Source organism: Prionailurus viverrinus, chromosome B1 (genome assembly GCF_022837055.1).
Source record: "Prionailurus viverrinus isolate Anna chromosome B1, UM_Priviv_1.0, whole genome shotgun sequence".
NCBI classification, from domain to species: Eukaryota; Metazoa; Chordata; class Mammalia; order Carnivora; family Felidae; genus Prionailurus; species Prionailurus viverrinus.
Genome location: NC_062564.1, coordinates 160405588 through 160430728, shown reverse-complemented (window position 1 = coordinate 160430728; position 25141 = coordinate 160405588). Strand labels below are relative to the sequence as shown.

The window sequence follows — 25141 nt, the reverse complement described above, 5'->3', positions numbered from 1 at the left end:
TATGATGAAATCTACATTCCATAGCCTTTTCCTCTCTCCTTTCCTCAGTCACATAGCTGCTATATGTATCTGACTCCTGAAGTAAATTTAAATTAGTATGAAATTTCTTATTTTGCAGATTTACAGTGGATTCTCTTCATCAGGTCGTTAGATAGCATGTCACACTGCATTTTCCTCAAGGTGGTCAACATGATGAATATTTGTGGTGAATAAAAATTGAGGCGCCTGGGTGGCTCAGTTGGTTAATTGTCCGACTTCGGCTCAGGTCATGATCTCACAGCTGGTGGGTTCGAACCCCACATCGGGCTCTGTGCTGACAGCTCAGAGCCTGGAGCCTGCTTCAGATTCTGTGTCTCCCTCTCTCTCTGCTCCTCCCCACCCCCCCTGCTCTTTTTCTCTCTCTCTCTCTCAAAAATAAGTAAACATTAAAAAAAAATGGCCACAGTCTTTTTTTTTTTTTTAAGCTTTATTTTGAGAGAGACTGTGAGTGGGGGAGGAGCAGAGAGAGGGAGAGAGAGAATCCCAAGCAGGCTCCATGCTGTCAGTGCACAGCTTGGCTGGGGGGCTCCATCCCAAGACTGTGAGATGAGTACCTGAGTCAAAATCAAAGATTTGGATACTTAACCGACTGAGCCACCCAGGCGTCCCAGGCCACAGATTCTTTGTAGCCCTTCTGATCAGCTTGACTCTGTGCTGCCATTGTGACTTGCTTTCACCAATAGAATTGCAGCAGAGTGACATTGTGTAACTTATGAGCTTCAGCCTCTGGAGGCCTTGCAGCTTCTTTTGTGCTTTCTAAACATGGTCACTTTGTGAACAAGCTTGAACCAGCCTACTTGAGGATGAGACGCTAGGTAGAGAGAGTGACCACTGGAAAAAGGCCCAGATTTCCCAGCTGTTACAATCATCTCAGCTGAAGCTGCAGATGTAGAGTGAGTTCTGCAAGCACAGGTTCGTATGGAGCAGAAAAACCACTGAGCTGAGCCTAGATGACACTGCCAAACTAAGGAATGGGAGCAAATAAATGCTTGTGTAAGTCACTGAATTTTGGGTTGTCACTTAGTTTGTTACCCAGCAATAGATATGGATACAAACCTAATAATGCCCTCAATCTAGTTAATAAAAAAGCACTTCCAATGAACAAATGTTCATTGTACCTGGAAGTGACTTAACCCATGCCTAATGGGAGAGTGAATGGGTAGATGGGTCTATTAGGCATTGTTTTCCTTTGTTAAACAGTCTCATCCAAGTTCCCATGCTGAAAATGTTCACATTTCTCATAATTAGCTTTATATAATAGCTTTATTTGTCCAGTGAAAAAGAGATTTTTCTTCAGCTAGTGTTCCACTAAAAGACATCTTTTACCTGGCATTTTAGAGACAAGTAGTCCCCATTTCTCTAATTGTCCTTCCTGTTAAGTATTTAACCATGGAATTTAAAGTCAAAGACAAGAAAAAAGGTTTTTTAGGCCAGATGTTAAGTGCTGAGAAAAACAAGAGAATAGAAAGTTTTTAGTTGGGCAACCAGGATCCCAATATAGTGAAAGTAAGATGTAAAAATGAACAGGAAATAGGATGAGTGCTATACAAGTAGAAAAGGCAAGTCCATTTAAACAAGTTCAGGACCAAATAAATTTGGTTTTTGAAGCTGATTTGTGAATACAGAACACCAGTTCTTCTAATTCTATGTTCCTAGTAGAGTCAGAAGTAAAAATCAGTTTCTTTTCTGTGATAGTTTAGTGGTATAATTCTTTGAATGTTTGCATTCCAGATTTCCTGTGTATTTAATGTACTATTTTCTTAATCAGAACTGTAGGTCAGGATCTCCATTCATGCTGTGATCTGTCCGTGGTACTTGGCAAAGCTCACTAGCAATGTGAAAAGATTCCCAGCCAGCCATGAAAGCACAGTTGATTTAAAGCTATCTGAGATGGTAAGAGAGCATGGAGCATGGAAATCACACTGGGACACTTGAGGTTGTTCAGCATTGCTGAAGTAAGACAGCAAGAGTATAGCACATCTCTCTCTCTCTCTCTCTCTCTCTCTCTCTCTCTCAATCTCTCTCTCACTCTCACTCTCTCTCACTCACTCACTCACTCACTCACTACCCTAGCCCTGAGAAATAGTTTTTCCTCACAGAACTGTGTATAGCTGGATTCAAAGGATGTTCAAAAGAATTACGTGGCAGTTACAGAGTTTCCACGGAAATTGTTATTACCTTTGGAGGTCTTCAAAGTGGGTTACCTTTCTTTTCTGAGATAACATGTTTCCCACCTGAGGTTGAAAATTCTCTCCTTTAGACTTGTGATGGGTTCCCATATAAAGAGGAAGTATTGTGTAGTGGTTAGAAACCTGGGTGCTATCAGATGGGACTGCTCTGTTTCCTGATTATGGTGGTTGTTACACAAACCTATATGTATATTGAAATCCATACAACTACAATGAACGGGAAAAAAGTAAGTTTTACTGTAAAATTAAACACACCCACAGGGGTGCTGGACATAGACTGCTTGGATTTGTTTGAATCACAGCTCCATCATTCATTAGTTGTGTGACCCTGAGAAGTTACTTATGCCTTAGTTTCCTCATCTGTAAATGTGGGTAAGAATAGTACCTCCTACATGGGGTTGTTGGAAGGATTCAACAAATGTATCTAAAGCACTTAAAACAGTGCCTGACTTATTATTTTTTATTTTTTTTGTCTTAGTATGAGCAGGGGAGGGCAGAGGGGGATAGAGAGAGAGAGAGAGAGAGGGAGAGAGAGAGAGAGAGAGAGAGAATATCAATCTTAGGCAGGCTCCACACTTAGCATGGAACCTGATACGGGGCTCAAACCCATGGCCCTGGGATCATGACCTGAGCTGAAATCAAGAGTCACACACTCGGGGCGCCTGGGTGGCGCAGTCGGTTAAGCGTCCAACTTCAGCCAGGTCACGATCTCACGGTCGGTGAGTTCGAGCCCCGCGTTGGGCTCTGGGCTGATGGCTCAGAGCCTGGAGCCTGTTTCCGATTCTGTGTCTCCCTCTCTCTCTGCCCCTCCCCCGTTCATGCTCTGTCTCTCTCTGTCCCAAAAATAAATAAACGTTGAAAAAAAAAAATTAAAAAAAAAAAAGAGTCACACACTCAATTGACTGAGCCACTCAGGTGCTCTAGTGCCTGGCTTATTGTATGTGCTATATAAGGGAGAGCTACTATTATTATTATAATGTAAAGGAATAAAAAGATAATATGGGCTCTCATATGACCACTATGAATAGTTTGGAATACAACTGCTATGAGGTGGTGCCCTTATGCAGTAAAAGGAGGAAACCCTAGAAGAATGCAAATGCTATTAAGCAAATTGAAGTCTTCTCTGTTGTTATATTCCAGGGGAGGCAAAAACCAACCAATCAAACAAGAAAATCCCCTCATTCTCCTAATTCATTCAGTTATGCCTGCTATTTTCCAGGGACTTACTGAAAAATTAGAAGGGATCTTGGCAATCTTTCACTTCCCAAATCACCTGATGATATATTCTCTAGCATATGTGGTTCTTTTATTTCTGTGGCCCATTTTTGGCAGATTTACCAAAGCTACTGGCTAGAGGTACTGATAATGTTTGCAATTAAGCATCATAGCTGTTGCATTTACCAATGAGAATATTAAGACCAAAGAAATTCTTCCTCCAGGTTGATTACCTAGAAGATAAATTCTGAGAATTATTTGGGAGGGAAATGGAAGCTTATGAAAAACAGGAACCTGGGGATCTAAGACATGGGTATTTTAAGGATGCTTTAGACAGACTTAGGAATATTCAGATCATGAAAGTCTTAATACTAAATGAAAGAATAACAATCCTCTTTGACATGAAGGAAAAAATGAGGCATCATTCCCATATGATGTTAAAATATTAATTTTGAGCTGCCCCCTCCCACTACAGGATATGAATGGGGCAGATGACATGACACAGAGACATTAAGAGCAGGCGGAGGTGCTATCTATTCGATTCACATGAGTGTGAGGTCTTGTTTTTAATGTTTAAGCATTACTCTTTGACAGTTGAGAAAACAATCCCCCTGGGTGGAGGAAAGCAGCCAAGAAAAAATGGAACAGTCTGAGAAAGAATGGAAATGATTCTATTGCTCCACCAGACAGAGCCAAGTGGGAGGGAAGCCAGGATAAATGATCAGAGGCTGTCTACGAAACAGCTCGCCTCAGCTTGAGCACTGGGTGCCTACTCAGTGAAGCAATCACAGCTCTGCCACGGCTGGCACAGCTGGAGTTCCAAGTTAGTCATCTGCAGGAAACTGGCCTTGATCTCCATTTTGTAAGAAGTGTCTGTATGCTCAAGAAACACAAGTGTACACGATTGCATCTGTGCTCCACTTCTCCTTGGTTGTCATGGGAAGTGAGTGTTGCAAGTAACATAAACAAATTTAGACTCTGGGGAACTACACAGTAAAGTTCTAATTGCCATTTATGGTGATTAAAAATATGAAATGTGTTAAACTATGTTTCAGTAACTTTGAAGAAAATGCTGTTTCAAGGAGGGGAAAAGGAGAGATAAGGTATAACTTAAAAAAAAAAAACTTTGAGTTTAATGTTACAAAGAAGTCAAAAACTTTTTTTTTTTAATGTTTATTGTTTTTGAGAGAGAGAACATGAGCAGGGGAGGGGCAGAGAGAGAGGGAGACACAGAATGTGAAGCAGGCTCCAGGCTCTGAGCTGTCAGCACAGAGCCCCATGCGGGGCTTGAACCCACGAACTGTGGGATCATGACCTGAGCTGAAGTCGGGCTCTCAACTGAACCACCCAGGTGCCCCAGAAGTCAAAAACTTTTTGATGGCACATCTTTTACTTCTTTTAGGTGTCATGAATACAAAAGAGGTGACATGTTAAACACCACAAAGCTGCAGAGCTTGTAAATGATCTAGCATGAACTTGCTCAATTCTTTTCTAGCCACTCAAAACAATCACTGTTCTGTGGAAAAGTGAGCAGGCTGTCCTGACATTTTGCCATTAATTCTCCTCTTTACTTATTCCTGCATGTTGCCATAGTGTAAATGATTAATGATTCAATCGAAGTCTCCATACTCAGATTACTGGATTAACAAGTATCAGTAAACTGACTAAAGCTCAGAAAGCAACAGTGACAGAACTTTAAGTAAAATCTACAGCGGAGCAGTTGAATATACCAGCAATGATCCTGGGCTGCATTAGGTGGCAGAATATGGAGTGAATTAACACAGATCCTAGCAGAAGTCCTCAACTGTCTAGGCATGTGGCATCCTGTTTGTGGTATTGGAACCACTCTTTCCTGGCTTTCCTGCCTGTTTTTGCTGAGAATTATGAAGGGACTGAGAAAAATCCAATGTTTTCCTCTCGTTCTATGGGTGAGAAAATGAAGACCTGAAGAGGTTAACTAATATAACCAGGGAAACTAAACTTGCTTAGTTATTTTTGCTGTTTGAAACTTCTAGCAAGGTACACTGAACATCTGCTTCAGTCAAGCTTTATGCAGCAAAAGCATAGGATTTTAGAGGTAAAGGAGATCTGAGAGTATAAATTATGAACATTTAAAAACTGAATCTCTGTTAATCAAGAGGCCAAAAACCTAGAGACAACAAGGAGGAATGTTTTGCTTTCTAAAATACATATTCAGAAGTTATCAGAGTAATGACAGCATCAGTTCCTAGGTTCTCTATTTCTACACAATGCCAAATTTTTAGCTTGTAAAATTAATGATATTTCATTTCTCCAAAACAAAAATGAGAAATTGATTTTCTCAACTGGGAAGCTACCGCCCTCTAGAGGGTGGGCTTGGAAACGTGAGGGGTACTTTCGTTTGTCTCTGACTAACGGGTCAGGGGGAGAGGTTACTGGCATTTATTTATCTGGGGATGAGGGACGCTGGCATTCTGAAATGCAGTCTTACACATTAAAGAACTCTGTTCCCCAAGATGCCAATAGTAGTTACTTTGAAACGTGATGAAAGTGAGATCTATGGTTTTTACAAGTTGAATGTTAAAATGCTAACCATTTATTGTAAGCGGTTTTAGTGAGATGGGGGTTAGGGGATGCTTGTTGACAGAGAACATGGGTATGTCTACTAATTTTATGCTAAACCTTAGCCTACAGGAAGTTCATGGATCGGACTGCATTTCAGGTCAGCCTTTCCCATTAGCATTTCTCTTAACATTGGGATCTGGTACTTGACTTGCCAATTGTTCACTGTACACGGCTATAGCACTACTTATCGAACTAGGAATAATAAAAGGTAGATTTCTGACTGATGTAATGTTATACAATGTATATAGGCAGATGTTGATAAAATGGTTAAAAGTGCTCTGATAATCACAGAAGAGACTTTGAGTGCCAGAAGGATGTAATCTGAATCTTAAAAGTAAGATTCTCAGATAGGATTATGTAAAGGTGAATGTTTGTTTCTCCAGTGTTTATTCTCCCTTAATAATAATCCAAAATAGTCTCCATCTCCTCCTACATCTCCCAGCTTTCATGTGGGTAGGTAATGACCATATAACTTGATCAATAGACAGTATGAAATGTGTGCAACTTCTAACCTTTCCCCTTTCCTCGAAATAGGGAAATTGTGCTCTTCACTCACTTTTCCTCTTTCCACTTGCTGGGAAGGGATGACAACCTGAGCAACCATCTTAGACCTAGGAATGAAGTCATGGAGCCTTCCACCAGCTGCATACCTGGATGACTATGTGGATCAGAGACACCCATTCATTCCTGTCTTATTTGAGCCCATTTATTTTGGAGAAATCCTCTTTTTGCCATTTTTTCATATGCCAACTGCTTTGTTGCTCTCTCAACTAGACTCCAAGTTAGAAATGACATCTGGTCTTTTTTTTTTTTTAAGTTAATTTTTTTAGTAATCTCTACACCCATGTGGGGTGCTAACTTATGACCCTGAGATCAAGAGTTGCATGCTCCTCTGACTGAGTCAGCCAGGCGCCCTGACATGTGGTCTTAATAAATAGTGAGAGAAACTTGAATGTAGCTGAACTCCTTTTGAGGTATATTTGGATGACAAATACATACATATACACACCCTACAAAAAAAACAACTTGTATTTACAAACTCAATACAGTACAAACAGGCACAGTCCTTGGTGGCTTAAAGGGAGCAAAGAAAGCTTTATTATAGTTATGTTTAATACAATTTAACATATGTAGTTATGTCCAGTATAGTTAATATTTTCAGTGTGAACAGGGTCAACTTCATATTTCTATCTGTTTTTCTTCTTCTGCAGATTGTACACAAGGGAAGGAGGCTTCTTGGTTTTATAGGCCACACTTCTCTTGATGCGCTCACCTTTGATGTTAACGATATATGGCAAGAGAGGGGGCCGGACCGTCAGAACTGTTCCTTGAGGTGTATAGCCTCGGAGATGCAGTCTGTCCTTAAACTGAGGTGTTACTGCAACCCAACCTATGCAGGCATGTGATAGAACACAAAATGGTGTTAGCAACCATCTTATTAAAAATGTCAACCCCAAGCTCAAAATGGAGCACCAAAGGAGGCTACTGGTCTCTTTCACTTTATTTTTTAAGAAAGCATACAATGCATTTATGAAAAGGTACAAATTTATTTTCAGAGTAGGCTGCATTTAATGAATAAATTAGTATATTTCTTTTCTTCTTTTTTTTTTAATGTTTGTTTAAGAGAGAGACACAGCGTGAGTGGAGGAGGGGCAGAGAGAAAGGGAGACACAGAATCCGAAGCAGGCTCCAGGCTCTGAGCTGTCAGTAGAGAGCCCGATGCGGGGCCTGAACCCAGGAGCCGTGAGATCATGACCTGAGTCGAAGTTGGATGTATAACCGACGGAGCCACTGGTGCCTCTAAATTAGTATATTTCTTAAAATCCTCAGTTTATGTCAGATAAATGCACATTTCTATAAAAATACCAGTAAGGCCACTTAATTCACCTTTTAAGTGTATTTATTTATTTTGAGACAGAGAGCATGAGCAAGGCAGAGAGAGAGAGAGAGAGAGAGAGAGAGAGAGAGAGAGAGAGACAATCCCCAGCAGGCTCTGTGCTATCAGTGCAGAGTTCCATGTGGGGATGGATCTTACAAACTGTGAGATCATGACCTGAGCCGGAATCAAGAGTTGGGTGCTTAACTGACTGAGCCACCGAGGTGCCCCTATTCACCTTTTAAAAAGTGCTTGGTGTACAATTACCTGCAGAAGAAAACTTGATGTCAGCCACTGCTTCAGATTCCCCAAGTCCTTCATTTAATGTAATGTCTTCACCAACAAGAGGAGGAAATCCTGCCATTCTTTCTTCTCCACCCATTGGAACCTGCCATTGAAATAAAATGAAGATGTTTGGAAGCTCAAATTAAACTGCCCATAACTCTAATATTAAGTAAAGCACTGATACACTAGTTATGTAGAGGGATCAATAATAATCTCAGCTATTGAAAACCCCAAATCACTTCTAGTTCAAATGAAAAGCATGGGAACCCTGTGACGAGATAAAGCCTACAGATCCCAGGACGTAAGAGCTGCATGTGAGTATGTGTCCAGTGGTAACCTCCTAATAGCAGAATCTTATTTTACTAGTTTACACTGTTTTTATAGCCCTCCATAAAGCTTCACAGAGTAACACTGGGCACTTAAAGTAACATCCTTCAAAATACCTTAGGTCTCATAGGCCTGGCTGGCCTCAAAGATTAATCCCTGCCTCATTACAAGTGAAGGGTACATGTGCAATGGGTAAGGTTTAGCTTCTGTTCATAGATGTGTCCATGAATGGGAAGTAACTGGATAATAACTTATTTATTAATAAATCTTTCTCTGTTTAACACCAGGGACACAAAGATAGATGTTACAATATGGTCCCTGTGCCCAAGGAGATCAGAAGGTGGAAATAACATGTAAACAAATTACAAGGTAAGAAATGTCATGGGAAGCATCTATCAAGTACTACAATTGAGGAGGAAGAAGTAATGAATGTTTTAGTCAAGGAAAACCTTGACGAAGCAGCAATATCTGAGGAGTATCTTGAGATAAAGTTGAAGTTACTCAGTGGAAAAGTATTCCGGGTTAGCATCATGTACACAAACAAGACAAAGGATGATGAATTCAGGGAATTGTAGTTGAACTGTCTAGGGTATGTTAAGTCTGGTGTATATGTGTGTGTCAGTGATGAAGCTGTTGGTTTAGACTTCTCAGTAATGTGGAACTACCAAGGAATTATAAGTAGGAAAAAGAACAGAGATAAGAATAAAAAAGAATACTGTGATCTGCTTTGTATTTTGGAAAGATCTCTGTAGTGCAGGGTTTGTTAACCTTGGCACTACTGACATTTTGGGCTGAATAATGCTTTGATGGGGGCTAGAGGGGAAGGCTGTGAGGCTGCAGAATTGTAGAATTGTAAATGTCCCCTGGGGGCAAAAGTCAATCCTGCATGAGAAGCCACTGCTTTAGTGGCTGTAGAGGTATATTTGGGGTGGGGGTGGGAGGAGGGCAATAAAAGCTGGAAGCTAAGAAAATACTTCAGGATCTCAAAAACAGCCTAATGAAAGATTATAGCTTGAACTGCGAGGCTGTATTCAGTGATAATGAGAAGGGAGGGCTGACTTGGATTTGGGAGGTAAGTAAGAGGCAAGAATGAGTCTCAGAGCACCCCCAGAACGTTTCCCTTACTGGGAGAGAAGACTGGGATAGTTGCTTTGGAAAGCATCAGTGATGTCCACTCTGAAAACTATACAGATGCACAGGGGCAGAGAACGACAATTCATTTTCAGGAGAGCCATGTTATACAAACTACGAAGTTTCCTTCCCTGGAAATCTCAAGCTGTATTTGAACTCATGTATTATTGTTTTACCTAAAAAGGAAGCAAATTTAACCGGAGAACTAAAGTCTTTTAAATGCAGAAACACCAACAGATCTATATTGCTGATTGCCTTTATATATTCACCCATCCTACAGGTCTCTGGAATATTAACTTTAGGGCAGTTATGTCAATGGAGTTTTTTGGTTTTTTAAAAAATTTTTAATGTTTATTATTATTTTTTTAACGTTTATTTATTTTTGAGACAGAGACAGAGCATGAACGGGGGAGGGTCAGAGAGAGGGGGACACAGAATCTGAAGCAGGCTCCAGGCTCTGAGCTGTCAGCACAGAGCCCGACGCGGGGCTCGAACTCACGGACCGCGAGATCATGACCTGAGCCGAAGTCGGCCACTTAACTGACTGAGTCACCCAGGCGCCCCTGTTTGTTTATTTTTGAGAGAGAGAAAGAGAGTGTGAGTAGGGGAGGGGCAGAGAGAGAGGGAGACACAATCCAAAGTAGGCTCCAGATTCTGAGCTGTCAGGACGGAGCCTGACACAGGGCTCAAACTCACCACCCCTGAGATCATGACCTGAGCCTAAGTCAGACGCTTAACTGACACCACCCAGGTGCCCCTGTCAATGGAGTTTTAATTTCAGTCTGGCTTTCTTAGGAAATACAGATAGAAAGAAACATTTACTTCTCAAGTCAGGTTTATTTTTATCCTCTTTGGAAAGCAGTGTATATTGTGGGTTCTGGCTTACATTTAGTTGCATAAGCACTAATCAATACTAAACCACCTTTGCTGGATGCACCTGGTATTTGTGTAGATGTGTTTCATCATCATCACAAACACTCACGTAGCAGTTACAACAGTGCCCTGGAACTTAGTTCTCGCCACAACCTTGTGATGTAGGTACAACACAGTGTTACACAGCTTTGTCAAGTGGTGGAACAGAGCGAGCATTTAAACCCAGTCTGGCTCCAATAATCTAAATATTATACATTATACATTACCAATGTCTGTGTCAGGTCTTATTATTAAAGAGCTGAAAACAGTTCCCACTCAGTACTTGGTGAACTTTGTAAGAACAATTTCAATGATACAGGAAGGGACAAATGGGGACTGCAGAGGATGGACATGAGGAGCAGGAGCAAGCTTGACAGTAAAAAGAAGGAATAAATAAGTAGGACACTGAGGGATACGGAATTTCTTGTTTTTGTTTTTGTAATTCTTTTTAATGTTTATTTTTGAGACAGCGTGTGTGTGCAGTGCATGAGTAGGGGAGGGGAAGAGACAGGGAGACGTAGGATCCGAAGTAGGCTCTGTGCTGACAGCAGAGAGCCTGATGTGTGGCTTAAACTCATAAACTGTGAGATCATGACCTGAGCTGAAGTCAGACGCTTAACTGACTGAGCCAGCCAGGCACCCCAAGTTTTGTTTTCTTTCTTTCTTTCTTTCTTTTTTTTTTTTTTTAAAAGATGAGAGAAACTGGATGCGCCTGGGTGGCTCAGCTGGTTGAGTGTCCGACTCTTGATTTTGGCTCAGGTCATGATCTCATGGTTTGTGGGACTGGGCCCCACACTGGGCTCTGTACTGACAGTTCAGAGCCTGCTTGGTATTCTCTCTCCCCCTCTCTCTGAGCCTCTCTGGCTTGTGCTGTGTCTCTCAAAACAAATAAACTTTAAAAATAAGATGAAAAAAAAAGGTGAGAGAAACTGTAACATACTTACAGGTGGAAGGAAGGAGCTGGTAGGGCAGGAGTAAAGAGGCAGCATAATCTCTAAGTAACTGGGATTAAGAACCTGGGAGGAGAGCTTTTCCACCCAGACCAGGACTTCTCAACCATGCAACTACTGACATTTTGGATCAGAGAATTTTGTTTTGAGCATCTGTTGTGTGCATTGCAGGATGTCCAGCATTATCCTTGGCCTCCACCCACTAGATGCAAGTAGCACCCCCCCAGTTGTGAGAACATCTGTAACTTCTCTTCCCTCAGCATTATCCAATAAACTTTCTGTGATGATGTGACTGCTGGGCAGTTGAAAAGTGGCTAGTGCAACTGAAGAACTAAATTTTAAAGTTTATTTACTTTTAATTAATTAATTTAAATTTAAATGGCACTTGTGGCTATTGTATTGGTCAGTGTAGTTTAGAGAAAACACAAGTCTGTAGCTATTCTAGGATCAGTCCAAACAACATCCTTTTCTTCTACAACCCATTTTACTTGCTAGTCAAAATCCTCAACCAGAAGAGATGAGGAGACAGCTAGCTGATTGTATAACAAAGATGGTTATGTCCAAGAAAGGCTTTGTTAGCAGGGCTGTGGGACTGTCACAGTGGAGGTTAACCTAACCATGCAATCTTCAAAGTGTGTTGCCTCACCTTGAGTAGTGTATGACCGGCATGTTTCTTATACATAGTATCTGCCTTGTCCAAGGAAGTAATGTGCACAGGAAGGAGGCTGGAGGCCACAACTGTAAACCAAGCTGACTGATTTCCCTTAAGAAAGGAAGAAAAGAAGTTATTTTACAGAATGAAAAACTTGCAAAACCAGCACATTACAATGTACAATCAACAAAAAAAAAAAAATCAAGCTCCTTTTATAAGTAAATGGATATGTAAATAAAGTATAAGTAATCTATAAGGAAACATAAGTAAATATAAGTAAATGTTCTAATTGTCCCAGTGTAAAGCTAGGTTTAAAATATTAATGTTCTATGGGTTTTAATGAAACACAAAACCCAAGAAATATGCTATAGCAATAACTTGCAAGTTGCATTTAGTGTTGTTGGATACATCCACATTTCATTTCCCTTTTTCCTCACTTTGGGAAAATACGGAACAGTTCTATAAATACTCTATAATCCCCAGAATAATGCTAAGTAAATGAATACCAAACAAAAAAGTACATACATAAATGTATACATTTCATGGGATATAAAGGAGTGTGATGGGTGCAGGGCTGGCTCAGTTGGTGAAACATGTGACTCTTGATCAGGGCATTGTGAGTTTGAGCCCCACATTTGGTATTAATATTACTTAAAAAGAAAATCTTTATTTTTTTAAAAAGAAAATCTTTAAAGCAAAACAAAAAAAGAAATGTGGGATTTATTTAATGCACATTAACCCTACACCTAAGGTTGGACCTATGATTTCCATGTGAAACAATACCACAGGATAGGTACAGTAACTTTTCTCCATGCCAAGTTGTCTGGGGCATTTAATATCCTAATGAAGATCTAGTTTGAGACCTACTAGTTGTTTTTCCTCCCCATTTCTTTTTCCCAAGTTTTCATTATGGACATTTTCAAACAAACAAAAAGCATACCAACCTCCTCAACAGTCATGATCTAGTTATCAACATTTGCCAGTCTTGTTCACATATTTGTATCCTTAAACTGGTCATTTTTTTGTAAAATTTTTTTTAATGTTTATTTTTGAGATAGAAAGTGCGAGCAGGTGAGAGGCAGAGAAAGAGGGACAGAAAGAGGGAGGGAGAGAATCCAAAGCAGGCTCCGCACTGTCAGCACAAAAAGACCCATGTGGGGCCTGAACCCACAAATCTCGAGATCACAACCTGAGCTGAAGCTGGATGCTCAACTGACTGAGCCACCCAGGTGCCCCAGTAGGTCATTTTTTAATGGTGCAGACTTTTCTTACCTGCAGAAAATCAATGCGGCCTATGGCACCCAAAAATAGAACCATTCCTGGTTTAAGCACAAAAGTTCTTGGAACAATGGAATGTGTTGGCAAAACAATATTTACTTCTTTTTCTGTTAGAAGGTTTAAAACCTGTAAAGCAAAGGGTAGATTTTTTAGAGAATTATTACTTTTTAAAAAAACGTTTATTTATTTTTGAGAGTGCAGACAGGAGAGGGGCAAAGAAGCGGGGCAGAGGATCCGAAGCAGGTTCTGTGCTGATGGCAGCGAGTCCAATGTGGGGCTTGAATTCCTGAATTGGGAGATCATGACCTGAGCCAAAGCTGGAGGCTCATCCAACTGATGTACCCACATGCCCCAAGCATTACTTTTATTGAAGATATGATATATTTTGATTTACCTCTTAGGTAAAAAAATATTTCGGACTTCACAATAAACCAAAACATGTCAGAATTTGCTGCATATAAAATTGCTATATTCATTCTGTCTAAATCAATTTATGGATGACTCTACTCTTGCTTCACAACTTAATATTGAGTAATGGCAAAACAACTTTATGGGAGTATGAGACTTTCTATGTGAGCAGCATCCCTCAAATGTCAAAACTGATGTGAACTGAAAACAACTGATGAATCAGTTCCAAGATGGCATATATATGCTCTCCATCAAGGCTTCTGGGGGGCAGGGGGTTAGCTAAAGGTAAGGCAAAATACTACTTATATCCCAGTGGCAAGTATGCATGCATTAAATGCAAAATGGTCACCTCATTCTAGGAGCAGGTAAAGAGTTCTGAAGAACCTTTTTCTGCGTTCTAGTCATTTTATTTCCCCCAAATGCTCAGCAAAAAATGAGAAAAAGTTATGAATCCTCTGGCTGCTGCTTCTTCTTTTTAAAATGAATCCTCTGGCTTCTAAGGATGAAGAGTTCCTAAAGAGACTAGAGAAAATGGAAAAGGAAAGCCAAGAAGAACAAGATTTTGGTAAGATTTAAAGAATCAAAATCTGATTAAAAAAGAGCAATATTATGGGGCATCTGGCTGACTCAGTCAATGGAGTCTGTGACTCTTGATCTCAGGGTTGTGAGTTTGAGCCCCATGTTGGGGGCAGCGATTACTTAAAAAAATTTTTTTGACGAGAAATATTAGAGAAGGTAAAAAAAAAAATGGATAAAAAACTTTTGTGAACTTGTTTAAGAAAAATAAGGAAATAAAGAATATGTGAAACCTAGAGAGCCTCACAAGAAAATACATAACAAGGGGCTGCAAGTACTTTTCCTCAGCATTTCTGTTTGAAAAAAGCACATTAAAAGCCACCTGCAGTAAAGAAACCTTTTAACACTTTTTAGCAGAGCCTTTAATACTTTTATTTCAAAACAGAATACCTTGAATCAGTTTGGGAAACACTAGTTTAAGGCATCTAATAAATGTATCAATAAACTGACACAGAAGCAGACTACCAGAGACCTTTTAGTTCTAAAAATTTGAGGGTCTCATTCTGCTGGCTAGAATATTCAGCAAATTCTTGCTTTTCTATTTGACAAGAGGGTATATATGATGGAAATAACTGCTATCCCTGAAGAATACATTGGTGAAGTGAAAGTGCTGGAACATTACCAGTAAGCAATCCAGTTGCTCTGAAGTTCTAGATTGTGAAGAGACAGGTGACAAGCAATTACTATGGGAGTGCAAAAATGTTAAAAAATCTATATGATTCTGTGACATGGGACACGAAATAAGAGTATCATTCTGATAACAAAACTGTTAAGTGATCCACAAAAGGCAAAGAAGGAAAAGAAGCTAAGACACCAACGTTGTTTCACAGGCATATAGACATAATTAGGCGATTCAGGAACTTGGGTCAGTGACCAGATTCAAAGGAAACTGATTAATAGATCTGTTAGGCTATATCCTGGATGCATACCAGTCAATCCAGGACTTGGATGATTATCAAAACTGCAAATGAATAAAAAGTTGTGAGATTTAATGAGTGTGTGGAATATAGGCTAACTTTAATGAGATAAAACAAAGTTGCCCAGGAAATCCTGCAATTGGATTAAAAAGATGTATTAAGGGCAGGCACCTGGGTGGTTCAGTCAGTTGAGTGTCTGGTTGAGTGTCCGACTTCAGCTCAGGTCATGATCTTGCAGTTCATGAGTTCAAGCCCCACATTAGGCTCACTCACCCACATTAGGCTGTCAGTGCAGAGCCTGCTTAAGGTCCTCTGTCGTTCTCTCTGCCCCTCCCCCACCTGCATGCTCTCAAAAATAAAACATTAAAAAAAAGATGTAATAAGGGCAAGAGAGACGATAAGCCTATTCTCTCAGGGAGAAGAGCTGCAAGAAACAGACAAATTATCTGGATTACGTCAGTGCAGTAAATGTTCAATGTTTTGTTGGATGAACTAATGAAGGTGAACAGTAGAGTGAGGAAGAGACAGGACATTACACATTAAAGTAGTTCAAAGTCTAGCAAGGGTAACAGGCTTTTAGTCCATACAGGTCCATTTGAAGAACAATAGGTACAAGTTACAGGGAGACTGTTCAGCTCAACCCAAAGAGTAGGTCAAGGCCAAATGGGGTTACCTTGGGAGATGAGGGGACACTGCTTCAGCTGGTGGTGAGTCACTCCTTACTTTAGTGTGAGCTGGATGGACAGTTTTAGAGGGAATTCAAGCATAGAATAGGTGGCTAGACTGCAGTGATATTTACGCTTTCTTCCAACCTCAAGATCTAGGATTTTATAAATGTCTCCCTAATAACTAAGGTAACAACAACAATAACACAAATATGTTGGCAGTGAAGCCTACCAAATGGAATACACATCTTGATGGCAGATAGATCACCCTGAACTGCTTCTAGGAAGGAACGAGAAGTGAGTCTGAAGTGAAAGAATACATCCTTTCCTGTGTTCTGACAATTAAGACAATACTTGTGCAATTGAAAGTATTTCTAAAAGACAACAAATACATACACAATTTTCTTTTGTAATTCCAGGGGTGTCATGAAACCAGTGGGCATCTTTCACATCTTGTGGGGTCAATTCTATTCGTTTGGTGGATTTATCTGCAACCATAACAGGTTCATTTCCCATGTCAAAGGCAAGGGAATCAGCATCAAACTGAAAGGCAGCTTCATCCTTCTGTTCTTCTGAATATAGGAATGTTCTTCCAACTCTTCCTAGAACAAGTTATAGTTAAACTATTAGTCACTCCTTTGAAGGTTTTGACTCCAGACAGATAATTCTTATTGTTCTTACTTGCCTCAAACAAGTTACTTAGACTAAATACGGTGTACAGAAGCAAGACTACAATGATACCCTTGCCCTCTTTTCAAAGGCAGTGGGAGTCAGACTCTTGCAATGGTCAAGTATGTGGCTAGCTGTGTACACCAGGTGGGGGGATGGGTGGAAAGTGCTGCAAATCAACATATTTAAAAGAAAAAAAAATTTTTTTAACGTTTTATTTATTTATTTTTTTTAATTTGTTTTTTTTCAACGTTTATTTATTTTTGGGACAGAGAGAGACAGAGCATGAACGGGGGAGGGGCAGAGAGAGAGGGAGACACAGAATCGGAAACAGGCTCCAGGCTCTGAGCCATCAGCCCAGAGCCCGACGCGGGGCTCGAACTCACGGACCCTGCGAGATCGTGACCTGGCTGAAGTCGGACGCTTAACCGACTGCGCCACCCTGGCGCCCCTTAACGTTTTATTTTTGAGACAGAGACAGAGCATGAACAGGAGAGGGTCAGAGAGAGAGGGAGACACAGAATCTGAAACAGGCTCCAGGCTCTGAGCTGTCAGCACAGAGCCTGATGCGGGGCTCGAACTTACGGACTGTGAGATCATGACCTGAGTTGAAGTCGGACGCTCAACCGATTGAGCCACCCAGGAGCCCCAAATCAAAATATTTTTAGTAAAGGAAGGACAATCTATTTTTTTGTTTATTTTTGAGAGAGACAGAGCATGAGAGGGGGAGGGGCAGACAGAGAGGGAGACACAGAATCTGAAGCAGGCTCCAGGCTCTAGGCTCTGAGCTGTCAGCACACAGCCTGAAGTGGGGCTCGAACTCACAAACTGTGAGATCATGACCTGAGCCGAAATTGGTCCCTTAACCGATTGAGCCACCCAGGAGCCCCAAGGAGGGACAATCTAATTTAAAGCTGCTGCATGCAGTCAACAACCTGTGCTGGTGGTCTGCAAGGAGAGGGTGCTGTTTCTTAATGAAAATACTTCTACTGCTGACAGTGGTTGGTGGGCAGTTACTGCAAGTTTCCTTCCCTGGATTTCTCCAAGTATCAGCACAGTGAACTCTGGGTTTCCAAATAGTAGCTTTGCCTCTAAAGGGGCCTCTTTGTTCCAGAACTGGGAAAGTAGTCTCTTCCCAGTAGCCACAAAAACTGGCTAGCCCCAGACAGTGGTATTCCATGTTGCTCCACAAAAATTTTTAGCATAGCCCCGACAAGAGTTTTCTTTTTTTTTTCTTTTTTTTTAAAATTTTTTTTTTAACGTTTATTTATTTTTGAGACAGAGAGAGACAGAGCATGAACGGGGATGGTCAGAGAGAGGGAGACACAGAATCTGAAACAGGCTCCAGGCTCTGAGCTGTCAGCACAGAGCCCGACACGGGGCTCGAACTCACAGACCGCGAGATCATGACCTGAGCCGAAGTTGGACGCTTAACCGACCGAGCCACCCAGGCGCCCCCGGCAAGAGTTTTCTAAAGAAGATGCTTACCTACTACATAACCGTGCTTTTTCAAAAGATTAAGTTGATGTTGCTCTTGCTGACTAAGATCTTCTTCAGCTTTAGTTGCATCTTTTTTAAGCCTTTTTTGCCTTTCAAACATCCTGTAAGGTGTTGGGTTGCAAATAGGAAACTTCAGAAGGTTTAATGTAGTACCTGAAATACCAAAGAATAAATATGTTGTTATAAACATTATAAAAGAAGAGAGAATAAGGGGAGAAAAACCTACATTTTTGAGGAGCTACCTTGTCTTGGGTACAGTGATTTACTTCACGGAACCTTTGTGACAACCCTCTACAAAATAATTCTTACTTTTACAGATGAGGAAATAGGCTCAGAGATTGGTTCAAAGGCTCAACCTGGATTTGAATCTCAAATCTGCAGACCTGCTTTTTTTTCCCTTCTTTTCATTTTCACTGTACTATCATCAAATATAAGAGCACTTCTGTGTATAATTTAACTAAAGTCCTGGACAGAGAAATATGGCCCATCAAAGCTAAACACTGGTTTCAAAGGAACAATGAGGCAGTTTTGCCAACTGTTAAATACAAACAGGGTCACAAAAGGACCTGTTTTGCAATTACAGAAGTTTCTTTTTTCCTTTTTAATTTTTTTTAATGTTTATTTATTTTTGAGACAGAGACAGAGCATGAACGGGGGGAGGGTCAGAGAGAGAGGGAGACACAGAATGGGAAGCAGGCTCCAGGCTCTGAGCTGTCAGCACAGAGCCCGACGCGAGGCTCGAACTCATCGACCGTGAGATCATGACCTGAGCCGAAGTCGGATGCTTAACCGACTGAGCCACCCAGGCACCCCTACAGAAGTTTCTTAAAACCACAAACTTGAGGGGTGCCTGGCTGGCTCAGTCAGTGGAGCCTGCGACTCTTGATCTCAGGGTTGTGAGTTCGAGTCCCACACTGAATGTAAAGATTACTTAAAAATAAAATTAAAAAGACAAACAAAAACCGAAACCACAAAGTTGACTTTTTCTCTCAGAGTCACATCATATAGCATTAGTGAATTATTCAAATGTTAAATGTGTATAGTATACTGATCTTATGAATAAACTTAAGATATGGAGAATAAGACTGAGAGGGTGGAGTGAGCTTTAGAAAGTAAAAGGAGAAAAAAAGTAAACGAAGCACTTTCCAGAGAAACATACAAATAAGTAAAGCTACCGGAGAAACTTCCAAGAGAGCAGGAACTCTTGCTTTGTTCTCCGGTTCATCTACAGTGCCTAGCCCAGTGACTGGAACATAGAAGTGCTCCATGAGAAAATTACTCTAACATATAATTTTCCAAGCACTAGGCTGACACAAAAGAGAGGTGTGACCAAAGTAGGGAGAGAATTTTTAAAGGGAAGACTCCAGACAGCCCTTGGTGGACATTAAGGAAGGATATACTAGGTGGCCGCGATAAGACTCTCAGCATCTCACAAAAGGAAGGGGACGGGCCTCCTAAGGCTCACCAGGCCAAGAAGAGATGGTGGCTCTGTCGATAGCTTCAGCGCCCTTGGCGATGCAGTAATCAGATTCTAGGAGCGTGTTGAAGAGAGTGGACTTCCCAGCGTTGGTGGCGCCAACCAGGTAGACGTCGCCGCGGTAACGCCAGGAACGCTGAAGCACTGAGATCAATTCTTCGATTCCGTAGCCAGTCTTGGCGCTAATTAGCCTCACGTCCTTGAGCACCGTACGGACCCTGGCAGAAGGCTTCGAATTCTCCTTCTCGTCTCGCGGCCCGTCCTCCCCAGCGTGCTGTAGCCCTCGGTGGCTAGACAGCTGAAGGAGCCCTGCGCGGGTACAGTCGTCCCACAGTCGCTCCCGGAGCCGCTGCAGGTAGCCGGGCGCGTCCTGGGGCAGCAGGTCCACCTTGTTCCCCAGCACGATCAGTTGCTTGGGGCCCACCAGCGCGGGCAGCTCCGGCAGCAGGGGGTCAGGCAGATCCAGAAGGTCCACCATGTAAAGCACCAGGGCGGGCCCCGGCCGTCGCAGCGCTGCGCTCACCAGCTCTAAATACTGCTCGCGGTTCATCTGTACGCGCAGAGCGCGCCGGTGGTGCACTAGGAGCCAGCAACGCTGGCACACGGTCCGCGCCAGCCCGCCGTCGGTCTGCGCCGCTGCGCTGAGGAACTTCTCGCTGGGGAGGTAGCCGGGCACGCCGGGATCCTGGCAGTGCAGCTCCGCTCCGCAGCCCGAGCAGTTCAGGCCGCTGGGTGGCACCGTCGGGTCCGGGCGTCCCACGACCGGGTGTTGTCGACTCCTGTCCCGTAGCTTTTGCCGCCGCCGCTCTTCCCGCCGCTGCTGTTTCTGTAGCTCCTCCTCCTCTTGCCGCTGTTGCAGCTCTCGCAGCTGCTCTTCGAGGGTCGGTGCGGGCTCGGGCTCCGAGACGTACTCGGGGAACAAAAAATGCTCCTCCATGTCAGTTCTTCCTTCGTAATCCCTAGTTGCCGTTGAGCCACGAGAAAGCCTACGTCCCAGGTTTGATGGGTGCTGGGAGGAAGAGGCAGCCACACATCTCTCGAGAAGCTGCTCCTGAGTGCCATGGCGCGCTACCGTGGGAGCAGATCCCCGTAAGACGGGCCACAGCCGCCTGCAAGCCAGGCGAGCAGGCAGCATGGGGAACACCGCCACGGGTAAGGGCGAGGGTGGAGTCACGCGCGCGCAGGCGCACTGAGGTCCGAGGTGCGTGTTAAATTCGAGACGTAAACCCTGGACTACCTGAGGGCTGTTGTTTGTCCGACATATTTCGTCTCTTCCTTTCGTTTCTATTCCTGTGGGTTCTCGAGATGAAGGATCTGAGGCCTGGAAACCCATTCAAAGCTGCGGCAAAAGCACCGGCGACCTAAACTGAGCTGGGTGGGCAGGAGGCTAGCGAGGGTTTTACTATCGGGCTTATTCTATGCGCCACCGCTGGCGCAACCTTTTAATGAATCACGTTTTTAAAAACTTGTTTTTTGGTCCTTAAAACTGCAAAGAAAAATCGAATGCCGCATACTTATGGTCCCAATTAAAGCCTTTTATCAATACATCTTTTTGTTTCTTTTTTCCAGGTGTCATCGTGCAAGGATATAGAAAAATAAACTTTAATTGGCATGCGCCGACTGTGAGAGCCTTTCTCGCAATCAGCCAGAGGAGGCGATGGCCCACGGTTTGCGCGTGCGCAATTCTAATCCTTACCTAGGCTCGGCCTACCACTTGCGCAGGCGCAGATCTTACGTTGGCTTCTTTGTGGGTGGCTTCTGGCCTGAAAAGGAGAGCATTCTGGGAACGCCGGAGACGGAAATTACTTCGCCTCACGCTCGGGCGCCGGCGGCCGCAGCTCGTTTTTTTCGGATTTCTAGAGTTAGGAACTTGGAAACCCTTTGCCAATATGTATGACGCGGACGAGGGTAGGTATCTACTCGGAACACTCCGAGGCGACCCATCTAAGGAGGGAAAAGTGGGGAGCTGAATTAATTGAGAATTTGCGGCCTCTTCCCAATCGCCGCTTAAGTATTCCCGGTCATGCCCCCCAAAATTCCCCAGGCCGGGTACAAAGCTGGGATTATGAAAGAGGGTGCAGGGAACGTAGCATTAATGTCCCTGGTCAGGTGAGTCTTGTTTTCTCCGCTTTCTGCTCCTGGGTAAGTCTGATACGCCGCTTTTCCATATTGAAATGGCGCGCAGAACAGTTAAGACAAATTCCGTTGTTTGTACTTTGAAGCAAAGGACTCCGTTTTTGATTTCCCCCAGGGCCACAGTGGATTTATTGAATAGTTGAATTTTTGAGTGTCAGCCTGTGCCAAGTATTGTGCTAGGTCAGGAAATACAGCAGGGTCAAAGAATATAAGCGTGTATGAAGGGTCGGGGAGGTGAGGAGGGGTTGGTCTCTTTTGGAATTCCTTCATACTGTCAAATAACTAAGTATATTGTCCTAAAAGATCTAAAAATTTCTTCTTCCCACAGGATGGTAGTTTTCAGGTGTTATGTATTTTACTGAGTGGGATCAGTATGTATTTTTTCTTTTCACATGTAGAATTCTTAGTCAAATCTAGTGTATTTTCATTATGTATTTTTAGTATTGTTATGATTTTAATGTTTGTTTATATTTGAGAGGGAGAGAGAGCACAAGCGCGGGAGGGGCAGAGAGAGGGAGACACAGAATCCCAAGCTGGTTCCAGGCTCTGAGTTGTCAGCACAGAGCCCCACGTGGTGCTGGAATCCACGGACTGGGAGACCATGACCTGCTCGGAGTCCTACGACTAACTGAGCCAGCCACCCAGGTGCCCCTCATTATGTATTTTTAAAGTTCAGTCTTCCATTATTCACAGCTTCTATTTCAGACTTCACTTTTTTTCTGACTCCCAGTCCTGTGGCCACCTCTCATGTTTCTCTTTATTTCCGCAGCCACTTCATGGAGAAAAAGAAGAGGATAAACTCTACTGTTTAAACTTCTCTGTCTCAGATCTTGAGTCTACAAATTTATAAATATCTTTATTAGATTTCTTAGATTAGAAATTAGATTTTTTCTAGCTCAGAAAAAAATTTGAAGTTTTTTTAGTTTGACATTTTGAGTGCATAATGTATTCTCATCACTCACAAGGTAGAACATATAAAATTATTAAAGGGTAAGGTCTTAACTCTTGTCCACTATCTAATGTGAGTCCCTTCCACAGTAGGTAATCTCTGTTCTTAGATTCTCTCTTCAGAGAGCTTTATGCACACTAAAGCAAATATAAATGGGATTCTGTTGTCTACCCTTTTACAAACAAAAGGTAACACTCATACTTTTCTGCATTTTTTGAGATATATATATTTCAATAAATACATGTATTTTATATATATGTTTTGTATATATGGGATATTCTCATGAGCACCCTCAGATTTTTTCACACCTTCCTGGTTTGTGTGGGTATACCGTAAGTAGTGTTTTATTGATGGTTATTTGGGTCATATCGGTCTTTTTCTGGTTCAAGTAGTGCTGTTGTGAATTATCTTGCACTCGTCATTTTGTCCAATGCAAGTATGTCGTTCGGAGAAATTCCTAGATACAGAATTGTCAGCTTGAATAATACACGTGTTTAACATTTTGTTAGCTGGTGCCAAGTAACCACTATAGTGATTGTACTAGTTTATATTCTCATTAGCAATGTATAATAATCTTGTGGAAAGAGAGTTAAAGGTATTTCATTTATCAAGTCTGCTCCAGCATTGAGTCTACATCCCATTTCTGCTTGTGCCCTTTGATGTCTTTATTAGATAATGCCTTCATCAGTTTTTAGACACTCCTTTTCACCTGGCTTCTTTTTCTATATGAAATACTAGATCTCTTGATCTCAAGAAAACGTTTGTTTTTCTGTTTGTCCTTAAACTCTTTGTTTACTTCTAATATTTTACCTTTCTCCTTTCATTCACAGCTAGTCATCTTAAAAAAAAAAGTTTCCAATTCCCATTTTTCAAATTCTCAACCTGTTATAATCTAATGGTGCTCAAGCCACTACATTAAAACAACTCTTAGTTAGAATGTCAGTGACTTCTCAAGTGATAAATCAGAGGGATTTATTTTTTAAACATTATCCAAACCCAGGGTGCCTCGGTGTTTCAGTTGGAGTGTCCAACTCTTGATTTTGGCTCAGGTCATGATCCCACGGTTGTGGAATTGAGCCTTGCATCGGGCTCTATGCTGAGCGTGAAGCCTGCCTAGGATTTCTGTCTCTCTCAAAAATAAAAATAAAGGGGGCGCCTGGGTGGCTCAGTCGGTTAAGCGTCCGATGTCGGCTCAGGTCATGATCTCACGGTCGGTGAGTTCGAGCCCCCCGTCGGGCTCTGTGCTGACAGCTCAGAGCCTGGAGCCCGTTTCAGATTCTGTGTCTCCCTCTCTCTCTGCCCCGTCTCTCTCTGTCTCAAAAATAAATAAACGTTAAAAAATAAAATAAAAATAAAAACATTTTAAACCTTAAACTCTGTTGTGGTATTTAACATTGTTGACATCCTCCTGGAAACTCACTCCTTCCTTCTGCCACATAACTCTCTATTCTTCCTACCTGTCTGACTTTCCTTCTCATTCTCTTATACTATTCATATTCTCTCTGGAGGATTTCATCTATTTTCCATGGCTTCAGTTACCATTTATTTGTGGATGACTTTGAATTTATATTTCCAGTCCATATGTTTTGGATATCTAATGCCAGTGGACAAATTCACTTGAATGTGCCCCAGGCTCCTTAAATTTGTCACTGCCCAAACATCTATTTTCTTTATCTGTCTTCCTAATCTGCTTTGTCCTGTGTTCCCCATTTCCGTGAGTGGTATTACCCTCTTCTGTTGTTGAAGCCAGAAGCCTGGGCATCATTCTGGATTCCTCTCTTCTGTCTCTATTATCTAATGAGCCACCAAGCCCTGAGAGTTCTGCCTCCTAAATATGTCAAATCTGGCCATTTCTCTGTTCACTCTGCCACAATTTCTAGTTCAGGCCACCACCATCTCTTGCCTAGATTACTTCTCCAGATTCTCAAATGGTTTTGGTGCTCCAGTTTTCTTGCCTTTCCAATTCACTCTCCATACTGTGGCCATAGTGATCTTTCAGAAATGAAATCTGATCTAGCCACACCTTTTTTAAAATGGTAGAATGGTTCTATTGGTAAAAAACAGTCTCTTTTACCACTCCAACTTCACACTCCATCCTTCAGCTACATTGGCCTTCTTTCATTCCTTGAATATCTTTCATTTTGGAGTCTTTCACAAAAATTGTTTTCTGTTTGAAATATTACTATCTCTACGCCTCCCGTCTCACCCCTTTGCTTTTGCCTGGTTTACTCCTGTTTATTCTTATGTGAGATTGCTGCTCAGCTCAGCTTTTGGGAAGTCTACCCTAACCTCCTTAGGTCTTGGTTAGGACTGTCCATATCACTTTGTTCTTCCTGTTAATTGAGTTCATCTTGTTTGTATCCCCCACAGTAGGTGATAATCTGAG

General features: G+C 42.0%; 2 protein-coding genes across 3 annotated transcripts in view; one reads left to right on the top strand and one right to left on the bottom strand.

The window, feature by feature from the left end:
- Positions 1-7118: 7118 nt before the first annotated feature.
- On the bottom strand, positions 7119-20805 carry NOA1 (nitric oxide associated 1). Its single transcript, XM_047854910.1, has 7 exons — positions 19659-20805; positions 18182-18346; positions 16421-16626; positions 13453-13584; positions 12175-12291; positions 8191-8311; positions 7119-7437 (listed from the first exon to the last, which is right to left on the bottom strand). Exons 1-7 carry the CDS (start codon positions 20803-20805, stop codon positions 7235-7237), a joined length of 2091 nt encoding a protein of 696 aa, XP_047710866.1. The 3' UTR covers positions 7119-7234.
- The window catches only part of POLR2B (RNA polymerase II subunit B), a 41519-nt gene continuing 37062 nt past the window's right edge, over positions 20685-25141 (top strand). Inside the window, exons 1-2 of one of the 2 annotated variants that reach the window (XM_047854908.1) lie at positions 20685-20822; positions 21240-21578. In XM_047854908.1, coding sequence (XP_047710864.1) covers positions 21560-21578 — 19 coding nt within the window. In that variant the 5' untranslated portion in view covers positions 20685-20822; positions 21240-21559. Of the gene's footprint in view, positions 20823-20902; positions 21046-21239; positions 21579-25141 lie in introns of those variants that run through there. The other variant, XM_047854909.1, reaches the window with a different exon arrangement.